General features: G+C 42.4%; 1 protein-coding gene across 5 annotated transcripts in view; it reads left to right on the top strand.

Moving 5' to 3' along the window:
- The window catches only part of il1rapl1a (interleukin 1 receptor accessory protein-like 1a), a 155,868-nt gene that overhangs the window by 106,530 nt on the left and 31,645 nt on the right, over positions 1-17,693 (top strand). For all 5 annotated transcript variants that reach the window (XM_037488355.2, XM_037488353.2, XM_037488357.2 and 2 more), the window contains exon 6: positions 5,385-5,459. In XM_037488355.2, the coding sequence (XP_037344252.1) occupies positions 5,385-5,459 (75 nt within the window). The remainder of the gene's footprint in view (positions 1-5,384; positions 5,460-17,693) is intronic.

Raw genomic sequence — 17,693 nt, 5'->3', positions numbered from 1 at the left:
TGCTTTAATTCCATCACAATGTCAATACGCACAAGTGACTTTAGGTAATTTATTTCACATGCTGATGATATTAAAGGTATCACAAAAATAATTTGAACTCAAAACATAGATGCATGCCTGGTATTCCATCAAATACAAAATAATTATGAGGATGAATGTATATTTGCTAAACTAAAACATATGAGTGACAAATTGACTTATGTTGTTCATGACTGGACATTTAATGGCAGCAACTATGTTTCTAGCACAACAAAGTACAAGAAACCAAAACACAGCCTATTTATTAACTCATAGTAGAAGCACTCAGGTGAAAGCCAGCTAAATATTCAAGGCAAGTACCAATCCATTATTATTTATTTTACTGATATTGATGCAGTGTATTAGAAATACAATCATCCTTATTCCCAGCCCCACAATTTGACTGGCTAACTGAAAAAAGCCTGGTGATCCAAGTATCTCAGCTCCATCCTTAATTCATTAATTTGCTGTTTCCCTACAGTCAGTCACCCAGAATAATCCATCCGGAAAGTCCAGTGAGCTATTCCGCTGCCAAGCAGAAATGGGATTTTGGATGACTTTTCACTAGGCTTATATCCACAGAGTCCCCATCTTTTTTAATGTATCCACACGTAGGCATGTGCACACATACACACTCGTACACACGCACACAGCTTGCTTTGTTCTCTGCTCTCCTCTCCTACTCACAGTGAAGCAGCATCCCAGGCTTTGAAATGTTGAGAACACAGAGCCAGCCATGCTCGCAAATACTTGGCAAGCTGCGTCTTACACACAATTAGACATAAGCAGGGGCTCGGTTATTTTCCACTCCATATGTGTCTAGTTACATTATATGTATAGCATACATCACCCAGTAAAAGCAATACAGGCCAACTGTACAAGTTTACAGGGAAAGTTGTGTCACCCACTGAAGTGAATTCAGCCTGGTTAGATGCAAAAAATAGACAATGTCTCTGCCCTGAGGATTCTCACACATCAATATTTTATAGGGAACCATTGATCCCAGAGCATAACATTTGCTCAAGCACACTAGTGTAGCCGTTATGTTCCTCCAAAGAGTCACATTCCTACAGGATACTATTAATTGACTCTGCTCAAGGACAACCATGTCGTACAGTGCATGTCATACCTTGGGTTAGCCCTAACCCTACCATGTCAGACAGGATCAATGAGAAAGTTGCCAACTTTCACCAATTATCTTACCAGCAAAGCTGCAGCTTCTGCAACATGTGGTGCTTACAACTCATGTTAGAGCAAGTCAGTGTTATCACTAATGCAACAGAGGCTCTGGTACAGGTACACCTGCCACTTTAAGAACCAAAAGGAATAGGCGGCATAACACAGATGGACAAGTTTGGATGCCAAATATCTTTGTACCATTTGTGAAATGTTGAATAATGCAGCTGATGGTAGCAAAGGAATTTATTTGAATGTGCATACACTTAATGATAACCGTGCCACGAGGAAGGCTGTCTGCAGACAGATCATGTCACTTTCCTCAGTAGTGACGTTTCCAATGGGAATTTTGCATGACAACATAGACTTGCATTAAACTCTTTTGTAAATGCCTGAACACTGCTCAGATGCATCCTTAGCTCTGGGTTGCCGAGATCATAACCGGCCTGCGAACATTTTTTGAAGAGGAGTGCTGAGGTGAATATACATATATGAAGATGATAAAATAAGCACAGGTATTACAGATAAACATAAAGTAAACTGTTAAATCCAACGGTGCACCACGGATTGATGCTCAGTGTGAGGATGCCAAAAAATCACAGATTGCGGTTGAACATCAAATAGTTGGCGTGGATGAAACAACACCTTACATCAGCATCAGTGAATGAGAGGTCAATTGAAAAGCATTTTGTCCGTTCAGGTATCAAAAAGGTGCAGTCCATTCACCATTTCCCAAGAAGGCCTGAAGTGAAAATTCACCTGCAGGGGGTAGAGACTTAGAAACCGTCACATGAATGCAAATTTCTACATGTGCTTCATTCCAGACTTTTCCTTTCAGAAACTTTCCTTTGTTAGGAGGTGTTCGCAATACTCAGCGTTTTGAATGCGCCACCCTCCCACCTCCCCTCCTCCCTCCATCTGAACCATGATAATTGATGTACTTCCCAAAAAGAAGAGGTAATTAAGATAATGGGATTTTCAGAAGCAAGTGTAGCATGCCAAAACAAAGGGGAGCGTATTTCTCGACTGGTTCGCTTTAGCTTTATAAATGTTCCTGTTGTATTCTCTTCACTTCACCAGCTCCACTGTTCTTCTGCTGCTGGCTGCCTCCTATCTGTGTTCTCCTTACCACATCTGCTTCCCCTCTCGGCTCCCATAGACAGCTTGTCCTCATTTGTTTGCCCATTGCATAATTGGCTATAGGATCACCCATTGTGTAATTATGTATCACAGTTTGATATGTAATTAAAATTGTATCAGTATCCTCTGTAATTTGTGCTTTATGATTACCTATTAACGGTGCAAACAGTTGTGCCTAAAAGCCCATGACCGCCCCTCTCATCGATGTCACTGTCAGTATTTACATACCAGCAGGTTGTACATCTGACCGGAAACCTTCATTCACATAAACACTTGAACACCTCCCATGGACAGCTTGAGTAATTGGGAATGGGTAAATAAGTTATCCAGCAGGCTTGAACTATAAACACTTTAAAAGACCACACACGCAGAAGACAAGACCATGCACTTTACTTCAGACAAGACTCCCTTGACTGCACATCACAGTTAGCTCAGCAGCATTGCACGGCTTGTTCCTCGCAAATACAGACACTAAAACAGAGTGGGGCGTTGAAAGCGCTTGTTAGAGCCCTCTTATGATAAGCCTAAAGAAGAGGTCTTGTGAGAACACTTTGTAGGAACATCTTAATGAAACTTCCAGGCTACAAACTGGCCTTAAAAAAGCTGCCTCCACAAATTCACAACTACATAATTGGACATGCCTGAAAGGTCTGCTGTTGGGAGTAGCCTATTTTATTCAATAAAAGTTCAGAATTAGTGCCTCCTTTGCATCAGATTGTGTGCCGGATTTGTATGCGTGATGGTCAGAGCCAGGTCATACCCTTCCTCTCTCAGCCACTATGACCATGTGATGCCTTGAATAAATACGTTCAGCTCACTGCACACAGAGATGTACCTGTGAGCATTCATACTATATGTCAAACATGTTTCTTTCTCTGTAGCCTTATTTACGCTGTATGGTAACAAGAAGGTCCAGTTCTGAACTCATTTTATTGCAAAAGAAGACATATAAAGGTCTACAATTATTTTAAACCTGTCATGCTTGCCAGCAGATAAACGTGGGTCATAATCAGCTTAAGATGCCCCAATTTTCCTTCTGATGTAATGCCATGGCAACAAAAGATAGTGTTGCAAGTCTGAGTCTTTGTCAGTGGTGTATACCAGCGAATACACCAAGCTTGAACAAAGTGTCAAAGTCAGCAGAGCGAGTGGGTGTTTGATTTGACCTTTTAAAGTAAAGGTGAGCACAAATAGCACCATAATTCTACAATGTTGAAGTATAAGTCTACACGTACAGGTCAGTCTGACTGGTTTCACTAGATCTTATATTTAAGGACAGAGGTCCAGAACAATGTCAGCACAACTCGGCACCATTAATACATGTCAAAAAAATGACTTCAACAAAACAAAGGCTTTGTTCTTTTTTTTTGTTACTGAACTAAAAACCCCATTAAACGGGCTTCACAGTGGCTTGACTAAGGAAATAAATGGCACAGTTTGCATAAAACAGGGGCCTTGCACCCTGGCATAAAAGGTGTCACTTTCAGATTAGAGGCACTGATCCGAGTGATGATTGGCCAAGCATCTGCTGTTAGAACACAGGGGTTTATTCACTGCGGTAGACTTAATGAATATTTCTATTTGAAAATTGGTTCTCTTGCTTTCTAGAGCTAGCAATAACGTTCACACGTCAGTGATTCACAGTCACGACTCATTGTCATGGTAATAAAATGTATCTTTTGGAGGTTGGGCCAGAGCGAATACTCACTGAGCAGTCGGTTCAAAAAGTGTGAGTGAGATTGTATCAAACTCGCATCACTCGATCACAAGAAAGTGGATTCTTACATAGTTCTAAAAAGTGATCTGGTCCAGATTAATTATTATTTTGGCCGTGGATTCAGATCATGGTAGCAGCAAAAAAAATTGCCTCTTGCATTCATTGAAATGGATGAATATAGGATATTTTGTTGGTTGCATAACACTACATTACATCACATTACATCTATTCACTGAGGTAATTACATATGCATTGAAAATGTATATATATTTACCTTTAAATAGCTACATGGGAATAAACATATAGTGTGAATAATACAGAACGAGAATGTACATCAGAGAACCCCTGATTATCATCCTTCCTCTGACTTGCTTTTCCATGTGGAGCATCCACTACAGAATCTTTTCTCAGCCTTCGCCTAGGTCTTGCCCCATAGCGTCTGCATAATCCCCACTAATGATCCATTGCTATGATCCCTTCTTTTTCACTGTATAAAAATACATTTTAAAGTTGTTAATCGTTACAGTGGCAGAAAGTTTCCCCAGACATAAGAAAACCTTTTATGCTGCAATATAAAGAGAGCTTCTCAGGAACTGATTTTAATAAACAAAAGTGCCTCCAGCTCTAGGGAATGTCCAACATACTAAACACGACCCCTCCATTTTGCTCCCCACGTGTTACTGTTAAGTCACGTATGTACAATGCGCTCTTTCTGTTCTGCTATCCCTTGACCCCAGGGAGCGTAGAACACACAAACGCTTTTAACCACAATAAAGCAGCTGCATGTTCTGTCCTTCCCCTGAGGGACGACTTCAGCAGCAGGTCTGACACCCACAGTATGGATGATTAGCATCATTAGAGCATCAGCTGCTCCCTCTCACTCAGATAGAAACACACACACACACACAGTATGGCTCTTCAAATGCCTAATGCTGATGCAGATTAAATGGTGGTTTGTTCTTGGCAAAGCAGTGATTCATTTATGATCAGAAGTAGGTCAGATGACTGAAACCGAAGGTGTAGAGACACCAGAGAGCGACGTGTCTGCACCGAGAGCAAGTTGAGAGAAACAGAGGAATGAGGACAGACAGAGAGGGAATGAGCATTCATTTATGTTGAAGAGGAGGAAAGAGAAAACGTCAGTCTGTGCTCTGTGTAAGGCAGAGGGGTATTTTAAAACATTGTGAACCGAGTGCAAGAGGTACATTAGGAGCCCACTAAAAATGGCTAAATCAGACTAAAGCCTAACTATTCTTCTTCAAAGACTGCTTGCCTTAATTATTCGTTGGTCTGTTAAAATACTGACTTTAAATGGTCTTTTCCTCCTTTTCAGCTCCTTTGACTGACAAGCCGCCAAAGATCCTGTTTCCCTCGGAAAACAAGATCAGCAACATGGAGCTGCAGCTAGGTAAGAGCATCATGGGATTTCCTCCAGCTGCAGTCAGTACTATCTGTGTCATTTCCAAATGACAGGAAATGGATGACTTTACAAATCCTCTCCAACACGCCCCGGGCCACGAACACAGATTGATGATGCCACTTTTATTTGCTGCAGAAACACCAAAAGGATAAAACAATTGTTAAAGTCTTTTCCATATATGCAAATGGTCGGTGCCAATGTCCCGAAGGCTGTTTTGTCAACAATGAAGAGCCCATATGGTGCCAGGGTTCCATACGCTGTCTCGCCACATGGGAAGGCGGCTGCTTTCAGTTGACGTTGTTTGTCTTCTTTGACGGGGGGTCATGACGGGCCTACCATTTGTGTGCGTGAGGAAATATATGCGTGTGCTTGTGTTTGAGCAGGTTTTCTTTCCTGAGACAGCATACTGCTGGACTTCTGGGCACAGTCCGCCGTCCACATGGCTCTCGCTGCTCGGCATGCGCATTTGTCGTGGAGAAGCCGATTGAACAAGACTGAGACGTCTGGAATGTGTGAGGTCTGTATGAATGTGTAACGGAGCGAGAGGGGGGGGTGGGCGAAGACAAAGAAGGTGAAATGATTCGCAGAGAGGGGAGCCTTTGTCTCTTATCTGATGCTGGTGGAATCCAGGTAGTTCATTTAAAATGCCTGCACGGTTGGCTGATCAAGAGTGAAAAATTGCTGCAGTTGATAAACTGACAAGCACAGACTCACATGTCAGCACACTCACACCTGTGCATGAACGGGTTGCACAATGCACCCTTCAGATATTAATGTGTTTGTCTTGATATCGCTGGGATTTTAAGGAAGGCATTGTTTCTTCCTGTCAAGCTTTGAAGCCTCTCCGTTAATTCTTTCTTCAATGCATGCTTTGTGATTCCGTGTATTGGAGTGTGTGTAAAATGTTTTATTAACCTACTACTGCAAATAAATTAGGTACTTCCATAACATTTGAAACTTATATGTGACAGTTTTAGAAGAAGAGTCGTGGAAATCGTTGCAGAAGTGATTGAGATATCCTGACAGATGGTCCAAGGCCAGCTCCGTTTGTCCATAAGCCCGAACCAGGGAGGGTAGTCAAACAATATGTCCCCATAGCCATAGAAGACATAATTAATTAGTAATTAGTGATAATAAGTGAAACCATGAGAGTTCCCCTCTGTTTTTAGTGTTACACCAGAGCTTGACTCTGTGACTCTGGCAGAACGATGGTCAAAGCAAGGCTATGACAAAGAGAAAGAACAAAAATAAAAGTGTGTGTGATATTGTGCAGTGAGCCTCCACACTCCCAGAAGAGTGTCTAAAGCCCAGAGACACCAGGGTAAATATTTTACTGCCGGGCTCCATTTTGTGAGCAGAAAAGTTGTCTCTCCCTCCAGATAAGAGTTTTTATTTTGCTTTATTTATTTATTCTCCTCTTCCTTAATATTTGTTGAGTCATGCCCTAAGCAGCTTTATGGAGCAACGTGGCAGATTTATGGTTTCCAGAGCGTGTACAGAGAGTGACTGGTCCCTTGGCAAGTGGGAGATAGAGCGAGAGAGAGAAAGAGAGGGGATCCAGTGGAGGCTTGTGGATGGGCAGTAAAATCAGAGCCGTAAGCAGAGAGATAAATCTGCAACACTGCCAGGAAACACAGCCCCACTTTATCTCCTCTGCTGCTGCAAACTGTGCAGATCTGAGACAACCGCCATAACAGCCAGCTTTACACAACACACACACACGGACATAAATAAAACACGTATGTTACATAAACTCTCACAGGGATGTAGTCATAGAGGATGCTGCAGAGAGGAGGACACGCACGGAACTAGATTGAAAGCAAAGAACAAGAGTGTTGGTTAAAGTGTGAGGAATGGGTTCGTTGGGAGAAAAAAGGTGATGGAAGAGTTTCGGAGAAAGAGGGGTTTGGAGAGGCATGGTGTGCTCTTTGAAGGTCTCCTTGCACATCTCTGCCACTGTGTTCCTTTCAGCTGAGGAGGCCAGATCCCACAGCTAGATTATGTCCTTATGGACTGCACCAAGAGCTAATTGTGTGCTCATATCATAAAAAGATCTACGAGACCTCAGGGGTCATCAGGTATGTGAAACTGTGCTGGGACTCAAAGCCGCCACAAATATTTCATTTGTTCAGTTGTCAACGTGACCAAATGGAGTTTGCGTAGGATGGTTTGGATTTCTTTGTGTAGTTTCTCTGTTGACAGATTTAATGCTGTCCCCCAGTGGTGAGTTAGTGCAGTCCAGTTTTTTGTCTCTCTGATTCATATTTTGGGGTTTTGAATTTGTGTGAATTTCAGAGGTACACACGCTGACAGCATGTAACTTATAATTTTTTTTAAAAGTTGCACATTTAAAACACATTTATTCCCTGGTGTAAATGATTTGTCGCCCGGAGAAAAGCGATAGAAGGAATCAACCTTCACTCTGAGCATCTCTCCATCTCGCTGGCTCTTGCTGGCTCTCCCTCTTTGGCGCAGGCACGCACATGCACTGATACTCGCACATGCCCCCAAAGCACTCGGGTAGGGCAGGTTACAGTCGCTCGTGGCGCAGTTCTCGGTGACTGTGGGATAATTGTAACTGATAGAGGATTGTACTGTCCCCAAAAGACAGCAGATGGGTGCACTGTAGTGGAAAGGAATTAGAATCAATTATTTCAGAGAGCAGGACCCAGCAGTACGGGATGGGTGGCCAGAGGATGACTTATACTGTATCCATTTTACTTCGATGTGCACTACGTGTAGACACACAAACACACAGATCTGTAATACACTAACATCAAAAGACGCTGAGATTGCTGGTTGTCTAGGTGATTTGGCAATATAGTTTTGAAAGGCTCAGAAGAAATATACTCACATTGTCGCTGTAACACTCTGATCCCACTCTCTCCCGCCCAATTACCTCCATCTTCTTCCCTCTCAATTGAAAAAAATAATAATTTAAAACAACATTCTATCAAAACGAGAAGTAGAAGTGAGACACTATTAAAAAGCTGCTGCCTTTTGTTTGCTATAAGCAGCACTTTCCCTTTAACGATGGGTTACACGTTGCTATGACCCCTCAGTGGAGAAGCGCATTGGTAAAGTAGTCAAGGATACCAGCAATAACCCCCCTCCTTTTTAATGTTTCTTTATATAGGGGAAAGTATGTGGCATAAATCCAAGTAATTAGGGATGCATGTGTGTACGTTTGTGTATGTGTGTGTGTGTGTGTGTGGGCGTGTTTACTACTGTAGCTTCATCTGTTGTCATTTCAACTGAAAATATGCAGTTGTAGCTCACTCAATAAACCTCTAACAACTCATTTTCCAAAGTGCTCAATCTTTACCTCCCTTGTTTTTTAAAATCTTTTCCTACATTGTTTTATCCTTCACCTTTCTTCTCTTATCACTGCATTATATGTTTACTTGCTTCCTTGGAGATTTTAAGGGATTTGTCATTGAGGATGTAGGTCGACTGATTTCCCAAAGGCTGTTGAAGTGGTTTACACTTCATCTTCTTCCTTTTCTTCTATTGAAGAACACCTAGCTGTTTCACTATGCACGTCAACCTTCGCCTGCAGAAGGGTGAAATTGAAATTGACATTGCTCTGGAGAGTTGATGAAAGGTCAACACAGTCACTTCACTAAATTAAGCTTTTTATTGGCCAATTCTCTTACAGTTCCAGTCACGTTTCCCCTCAGACCTGCGTGAAAGAAAGATGTCTTTAAAAGAAGTGTTGGTAGTAAGGGGGTTGGTGGTGAAAGGATGGTAATCTAATAGAGACAAGAGCATGGTTCTCTCAGTACCTTGAAATAGTCTCATTACTCGTTTTTTCATATGAAATCTTTCAGAAGAATGTTTCTGTGCATATACTGTATTGTGTACTACTATCGTTAAGGGAGGCACAGATGGGCCACAGGGCACTTGTCCATTTGTCTGTGTTGCTGTGGATATGTCAGTTTCTTGTGAAGAAAAGAGTCTGTTTGTCTTGATATCCGTTTTTAATCGTACAATGACGCAAAGGTAAGTGGTGGAAAGCCGTATGGAAACTAGTGTGTCCGCAAAACAAAGCTAAATGTTTAAGTGTGTGAACGGTCATCATTAATCACAGAGTCCGGGGCTGAGAACCGGAGCCTGCAGCATGATAAATGAACTAACACCGCCTCTACACATGCCTAACAGGGAAGGGAGAGGGAGCAAGGCAGGGGAATGAGAGAAACAGCACCCCCCCCCCCCACCCCCCTGTGCATCGCGTACAGCTGCTTGTTTTTTCTTGCCTTAACACATTACTTATCACAGCCAGTGAGGATGGAAAGACGATGCAAGGTGAGAGCCCCCACTGGAGTCCCACCAGGCTCTTGGTTCGTATTCCTCTCAGACGTCAGACTGTCTGTTTTAGCAGTGTGTCCGGCACCGTGGGTTGCAATGGACCTTATCAGCGGACTTTAAGTGGATTCGAGATGTTGGCGGCACAGGCAGTTTCCCAGAACGATCCGTCTGACCGGGTGTTCAGCCCAGGGAATCAGTGGTTTCAACCATTGGGTGTGCTTTCTCTTTTGTTGTCGTTTTTTGTTGTTGTTTTTTCTACTTCCAACAGCGTAGCAAAGCAAAGCCAAACTTTTAGTGCGACATTGCCAACTTTGCATCAGACACATTTCTCAATTCATACCCCACTCAGTCTGCAAAGGATTTGATTTGCATTCCATTTCACTCAAATCCAATCTTCTTGTGTATTAAACCAGTGAGCGACATGACTCCAGGAGGCAGCAGACCGTTTCGTTAGGGTTTATTTGAAGGTTTAAGAGGCGTAAGACTTGTTTACATCTTATTAGCACCATGTTGTTAACATCAACATTTTTTGTCTCACTTTCAATCCTGTGCACGCAAAGTGCGCATGCAGGTTGGCAAGCTTGTCTGCCGCGGCCTTTGTGTGGGTTAAGTACTACTTAGAAGACGTGAGGTGATGTGAGGTGACGTGTCTTGGGTTCTTGTCAGCGCTTTTTGTTTGGTGTGTCAGCTCCATGAGGTGTCAGGTCCATGAGGTCGCCACACAACAAGAGCGACAGATCTGCTTTGTGTCTCTTTGGCTTGAGCTCAACTTTATGCTGCCGCCGTGTGTCTGTGTCTGTGTGTGTGTGTGTCTGTGTAAGTATTTATAACACGACCGTTATCCAGGCCATCCAGAGTAGTTGTGTTAAATCAGTCACCGCTAAGACATTCTTTGCCTTTTAAGCCAAAGGATGTCTTTAAAGACAGATGATTTAGGTAATGGTAGCTCTTACCTCGTCCGCCTTTGATGCTCAGGCTCAGTGACAGGTAATCAAAGAGAAAGAACATCCCACTCATCCCTGCATCACACTGTGTATGATACAACAAAGGCAGACAGGAGGAAGAGGCAGACCTAATAGGACGGTCTTCCTCTTCAGAGGGCCTCTGTTTTGTCAAGGTGAGGGCATCTAAGAGAGTCACTTGACATACCGACTGCATACAGGAAGTGCAGTGGAAATTGAATAATTGACCCATAAGGCAGAAAGCGATAGATGTAAAGTAATAAGAAAAGATGGGGAGTGATGGAGGGAAGGATAGAAAGAGATGGAGGGAAAAGGGGTGTGGGGGGGAGATGGCACTGGAATGACATGCATGAACACCAAAGCGAGCAGGGGAAAAGGCAGCTTTGCCATTCACTTTGAAGCTTGCTCCACTTCTGTCTGTCTTACGTAACCGAAAAATGAAGAAATAACAAGTGCCCCAAAAAAAAGAATACGAGGCAGGGTGAAGAGAGAGAGAAAGAGAGAGAGAGAGAGAGAGAGAGAAGAAGGCAAGACAAAACTTCCATACTTAATTTCTCTGATGTTTCCGGCAGGGGGCTGGCTGTAATCTGGACGCGGGAGTTAGTCACAACGCCACACCAAGCTTTGGTATCGAGTGAGGGCTGAATGAGTTAGCGGAACAAGAGAGGGAGATCATTCAGGGCTGGGAAGAGAGACAAGAAAGGAGGGCTGAGCGGAGGCCGTCGGACAGAAAACGATAAGGAGACAGAGGAGAGGAATGGATGAGGGGAGAGAGTGTTGGGGGGTGTTAAACGGAAAGGAGAAGGACCCCACTGAGCGCTTAAACCCCAGAGACAGCTCTCTGGGGTTTAAACACTTGCTCTCCATCTCAGGGTTACATGAGCCGATCTCTCTGTCCTCGCTCACTGCTGACAGGTGTTTGGAGCCCAGCTAATGCCCCTCGCATACGCCTGTTCTTCATTAACCAAAGACCACATCCAGCTGGGAGCCACGGGGAACACTGTTGTACTTTAGCCAACATCTCTACAGTTGCCCTCTTTCTGCTGTACTGTTCCTTTTTTTATGACAATCAATCTTCATGATGTCACCATCGCCCACGGCAGTCAATGTTGCTATGGAGATCAGTGGATCTGCACCGAGCTGCTGCCTTAGGGAGAGTGGATGCCAGCCCACATCCCCGCATGTGTGTGTGTGTGTCTTTGTGTGTGTGTGTGTGTCTGTGCACACGGTTCATCTTTAATTGCCATCTGCAATCTGCATCCTGAACACAGTCAGTAATTCGAGAGGCCCAGCGTGGGGTAAATAGCTGAGGCTCATTTACAACTGTGTTAATCTTCTTCTTTCTTGTTTCCCTTTTTCTTTCCACCTCTCTCTTTCTTCCTCCACTCACGCATCATACAGTAGAAACCTACGGCAGAGCAGAGGGGCAGCAGCAGTATACAACTGGTTTGTGCATAATCAGTTTTATGAATAACCACACTGTTTTAGGTGAATAATTATACTTCAGTTTTTTACCATTACCATAAAAACTGTTTGGTTATGATTTCCGTTGATGATTTTAATGAATAGAAGTCAAGAGGCCCAATTATAACGTGTGAGAAGTGGTATTCTTCCACTAAAGCCGGTTTGTGTTTACTTTTAGTTTACAGAGATTGTTATTCCTGATAATACTCTGAGAAAAGTGCTCAGTACATTTAACATGAAGAAAATAAACCCTTAGTAAGTTACCCAGTGAAAGGATGAGAGAAACCCTCATTTAGCTATTTTCACCTTGCATGGCAATTTATTATTTCTCACTTCTATTCTGCTCTTTCCTCCTTATAACTTGTTTCCTTTCCCCTAAACTTCTGTCTTCAGCCCCTAAAATGTGTTATTAGTACTAAACAATGGAGGAAGAGGCATTTTAAGTACCAGCTTTACTTTCCCTAATAACTACCCTCCATGGTAATAATTACCCCTTTGGAAACACAAAAGAAAATCTTCTTGGGTTACCAGGAAATAAGCATGCAGCTGGGATTGTGTGTTTTATGTCCATGTGCGGATTCACCCTCGCACTTAACACATCATTGCAGAGGGTTTTTTTTGTTTTTGTTTTTGCTTGTTTTTTGCGTTCCACTTCACAGACCGTTTCCCCTCGTTAAAAAATGACCAAAGGAAAACAACTCATACAATTTCTATGTTATTGTTGTTCGATTAATGGTATTTGGTTGCTGCAATCATTCCTCCTCATACTGGAGCTGAATCAGTCCTTTCAAAACAAGACAACACAGAGATCAAAAACACAAAAATTAGGTACATCGAGACTTGGTAAAATGTGTGTGCTGCCAAAATGTACCTCCAACTGGACGTGTCCTGTGCTGGGAAAATATAAAAAGTTTTAAAGCAATAACTGGGTAGATGGTAGATTTCCCTCCAATGCGCCGACTGAGAGCTGTGGATTTTGTCCCGTATCTTGTGGGAAGGTGTTAGTTAGGAATGGAATGGTGGATTCAAAGTGAGCATTTTGCAGTTTTGTGTTATGTGTCAAAAATACCAGGACAGCCAAAATGAAGTGAAAACTAATATGATCAATATTAGTGTTGATACTTATCCAAATTCAGCTACCGATCAACATTTGGGCTCTGTCCCATAACTCTGCCATTCTGTGGGCTAATAACATTCCCCACATGTCCCAACAACACATTCATGCTGTCATTAATACCACTTAACTGGCTCATCTTGAGCCAGCATTGATCTCTGCTACTCAATGGGTATGCGACATTAAGGGTATGGATTGGTTTTGATAAACAGCCGGCGTCTTCGCTGCCTCCCCCACGTGATCTTATGTTCAGGACTGCAGACTGCGACAATGGGGGCAAGGTTGCTAACTATCTCTGACCAGAAGATGCTTTCCAGGTTTCTCGCCTCGTGTCACATGGATGAGGTGAATATTACCGCACGAGACGCAGCAGCGTCGCGTTGATATGATTCTCTTCTTTTTTCTTTTTTAGACCTGTCTTCCCTCAATCACACCAGGTCCTTGTGCTACCAGCTCCAGTCTGCAGCCGTTACTGAAATCGGTCTCTCTGCATGAACTCTGTGTTCCAGCAGCGTTTGCAATAATGCCGCCTGATTCAAACCAGTAGAGAAAGTACTCAATTAAGTATCCCGAGGAGAACCTTATCCCAAATGCTGCATCATCATAATAATTATCATCATTATCACCATCATCATTGTCATCGCAGTGTTACATAAGAAAGCTGTAAACCGCTTTCTTGTGATAAGCGCTTACCGTCAGGCAGAGCCTGAAATGGCAGTGTCTTTTAGGGGGCGTTGTTAATACCAGCACCGGAGGTTTGTTCAGATAAAGCCTGCTTAGTGTCAGCAAAGGTAGAAACATTGTGACATATAATAGTAATTATAACAATGATATATTTTATTTGTAGAGTGCTTTTTAAAAGGTACTCAATGGCCCTTTAGATGGGACAAACAGAAGGAATCAAAGCAACAGCAATACAAACAAGGCAGATAGATGACATAGCAGGTTAAAGGCCAACATAGGTGGGTTTTAAGTGCCGTTTTGAAAGTGTCAAGTGACTAAGAATCTCTAGGGTGCTGAGGAGAGAGTTCAATAGCGAGGGATTCCTGTCTCCCCCAGCTTTGATGCTGGGGCCAAGTTGGGAGTGGGTATGGGGGTTGGCATCAGTCGGGAGAGTTGAAAAATGTAAACTGTGTTCTTTGCAAAAAATATCTAAAAGTATGTTACTTGGAGACTGCAGTTTATGCCTTTATATTCTAACAATGGTCAGCTTTTAAGCAACTACTCCTGGCTCCTGATACAATACAAAATTACATTAGTAATCTGTCCAATAGTCAATAAAGCCTATAATGGTTTTGGCTCCTTATTGCATTTCTGACTGATCAGGTCTGTCGGGTCATTGTTCATGCTCTGTGGTTGAGTGTATGCATGTGTGCTTATTTTTATGTTGGTTAGGCTACCTTTGATTTCATGCTTATGTCTATATGGTATTGTTATACTCAGTGTTTGGGAGTAACGGAAAACACATGCCGGCGTTACATATTTAGTAGTGCTGTAAAAGGATTAAAATATTTAATCATGATCACGCATTTATGTCATAGTTAACTATGACAAAATTAATCAAAATTAATCAAACATTTCTATCTATTCTAAATGTCCCTTCCATATTTCATTTTTCATTTTAATGCTCTTATCAACATGGAAAGTGGATTGGCATCATGAAAACGTTTTATTTTACTGAAAAACAACTGCCAAAAAGGGCGGTACGAAATCAAATTATAGAGTTTCAGGTAAACGAGGACTCAGTCTATAGTGCAGTTAAACCATGGCTTAATATTTTCTTCAAGTTTGCTGTGAATAAAGCAGATGGTGGCGCATGGAGTAGCGCTGTGCACTGGGAACCGCAAGGTTGGTGGTTTCGAATCCAGGCTCCAAGTGTCTCTGAGCAGACAACAGTCAAGTTTATTCACTCTCTAAAAAAGGGTTGTCAAACTCATTTCTGGTTTGGGCCAGATACTTCCCACTTCCATCGAACGTGGGCCGGACTAGTACGGACTAGTACAATCATATGGAGGTGCCCCCCGTACGTGAACGGTAAGGGGGGCACTGGCGCTGACAATCTGATCGGCAAGCGCCCGCACCAGACCACGAGTTTGACATATGGGCTCTAAATAAATCAAGGCAACTTGATGCATTTCCCAGAAGACACAACATGAAAACGAATGAAAATTATACTTGCGTGATCAGTAGCTGCTAATGATTTACGAGCCCCGGAGCCGCTAAAAGACTGATTAGACCTGTTTGACATGCTAGCTAACGTTAGCTAAAATGAGCTTGTGTTCAGAATACAATACTCAGATTAGTTAATGTCATCGGAATGTGTTACAGACTACATTTTTGGGCATGTATTCTGTAACGGAATACGTGTTGAAAGTATCCTTCCCAACACTGGTTGTACTCTTATACTCTTTAAAAGAGAAAGCCCCTTTAGCTATTATAAAATATGCCATTGAGGTAAAATTGGGGCACCAACACATAATAACATATATACATATATATATATATATATATATATATATATATCGGTTTCATTATCAGGACTACATACAGTCTGATGGTGATCGAAACAAACTTTTCTCTCTCTTTCTTACTCTCACCTCAGGTTTCTGTCGCTGTATATCCTTCAGAGGAGATGTTGTTTGAATTCCTGTCGAGCTCTCACCATCTGTCCAGTGCCGCCTGCCGGCATCAGAGCCTGTCTGTCAGGAGAAGACTCGGGGTCCGTGCCTCTAACAGCCGGCACAGTTTGTTTAAATTAGACTCACGTTAATCCCACGCATCTTCATTTCAGTCAGTTTCAATCTTAACGCAAAAACTGGGTAAAAGGTGAATTGAGAAATACCACTTCCAATGCAAACACTGGAATTTAATTTTTTATAGATTTTTACCTTTTTTTAAATGACTCACTTAAAAGTCCTTGAGAATGTGGTTTGTATGCTGGAAATTAGTATATAATGTCGTTGTGAAAAATCAAAAGTATCTTAAGCTTGTTCGTGATTAAGTATTTATTACAAACAAACTAATGGAAAAATAACAAAGAATAGGTACCTAACATCACACACGGTAACATCTTCATGCAGATCTGTCTAAAATGTTTGAAACAATTAATTGACCCCTTGGTTTTGATGAGATCATTATAGCCAGGGTAGTTCTACCTTATTCTTTATCCTCTATCTCAGCTCCTTCCTCTGCACTTAATTATCAGCTGTGATGTAGGCGTGACCTTTTCCATACGAGTTGTGGCAAGGCAGACAATAACTATCAAGCGAAACACTAAACTCTGCTCACTTGCTTCTATTTTAAACTCCTTTTGCGACTTTTCCTCCTAAACTTGTCCCCTGCAAGTGGCTTTCTGTAATGCAACCATATTAGTGATAATATGACCTTTTGCCTGTTGGCAGTTTCTCGCGTGACCTTTAACAGCGAGGCAGACGCAGAGCAGCTGTGGATTGCGTGGAGCGTAATGTGGGGCTAAAGCGCACTTGATCAAAGACTGAGGCTTGAGAGGGTCATTACAACTCATTGTCTTCGACTGGAAAATTAGAAAAACTATTCACCTTTTCGTACGTGCAAGTGTTGCGAGACTCGTCTGACCTCATCTCATGTTCTTTTCAGCGGAAGAGGCATTCTGAATCGCGTCTTGTTTCACAAGAAACCTGTCACTTTCTCTGTCCTCCTCATCACACTCTTTGCCACACATTGGTTCTGGACTGTTGCCTTCACATTCACCTTACCAGCTCCGTCACCGATTTCCTTTATTGCTCTTTTGTTTGTGATTCCCATTCTCAGACTAAAGTTTTTACTCCACTGAAACCTAAATGGTAAATAAATTGATGATTAATGATTATTAATGACATTTAAAGTAAAGACTCAGCATATCTAATATGATCGGCCTTGCTTTAAGATTATGGTTCATGCTCAGTGGCTGTTAAGAGATTAAGATAGACATTTTTCCATTTGCTGCAGTATCTTGACCTACCAAGGCATTGGTACAAACTGCAGTCCCTCAGATAACCAGTGGGGGCTGCCTCTGAAAGTGAGTCCATACCCCACAGAACTCTAACTCTGTTAAAATTGCTAATCTGGCAACAGGAATAAACGTGTTTACTGCTTAAAGGACCAACACATTTTTGGGCCATGTGCAGCAATATGATATTTTAGTGACTGTTGCAAGTGAGAAACAATGGTCTTGTGATAGAGACTGACCTGAAATTGAATTCTGGTTTTGGGGGTCTGAAATGTCAATGGAGACCTGGCAGGTTGCTACAGGCTAGTTGTCTGCTTTGCTGCATATCCTGGTCCCGCCTGGTCTCGACAATCCACCTCTATGCACATTTCTGGTTCCCCCGGGAGTTAAGCTGCTTATTCACTGCC

This window comes from Pungitius pungitius, chromosome 10, assembly GCF_949316345.1.
Source record: "Pungitius pungitius chromosome 10, fPunPun2.1, whole genome shotgun sequence".
NCBI lineage: Eukaryota > Metazoa > Chordata > Actinopteri > Perciformes > Gasterosteidae > Pungitius > Pungitius pungitius.
Note: the sequence above shows the minus strand (reverse complement) of the source record. Positions and strands in the feature narration are given on the sequence as shown.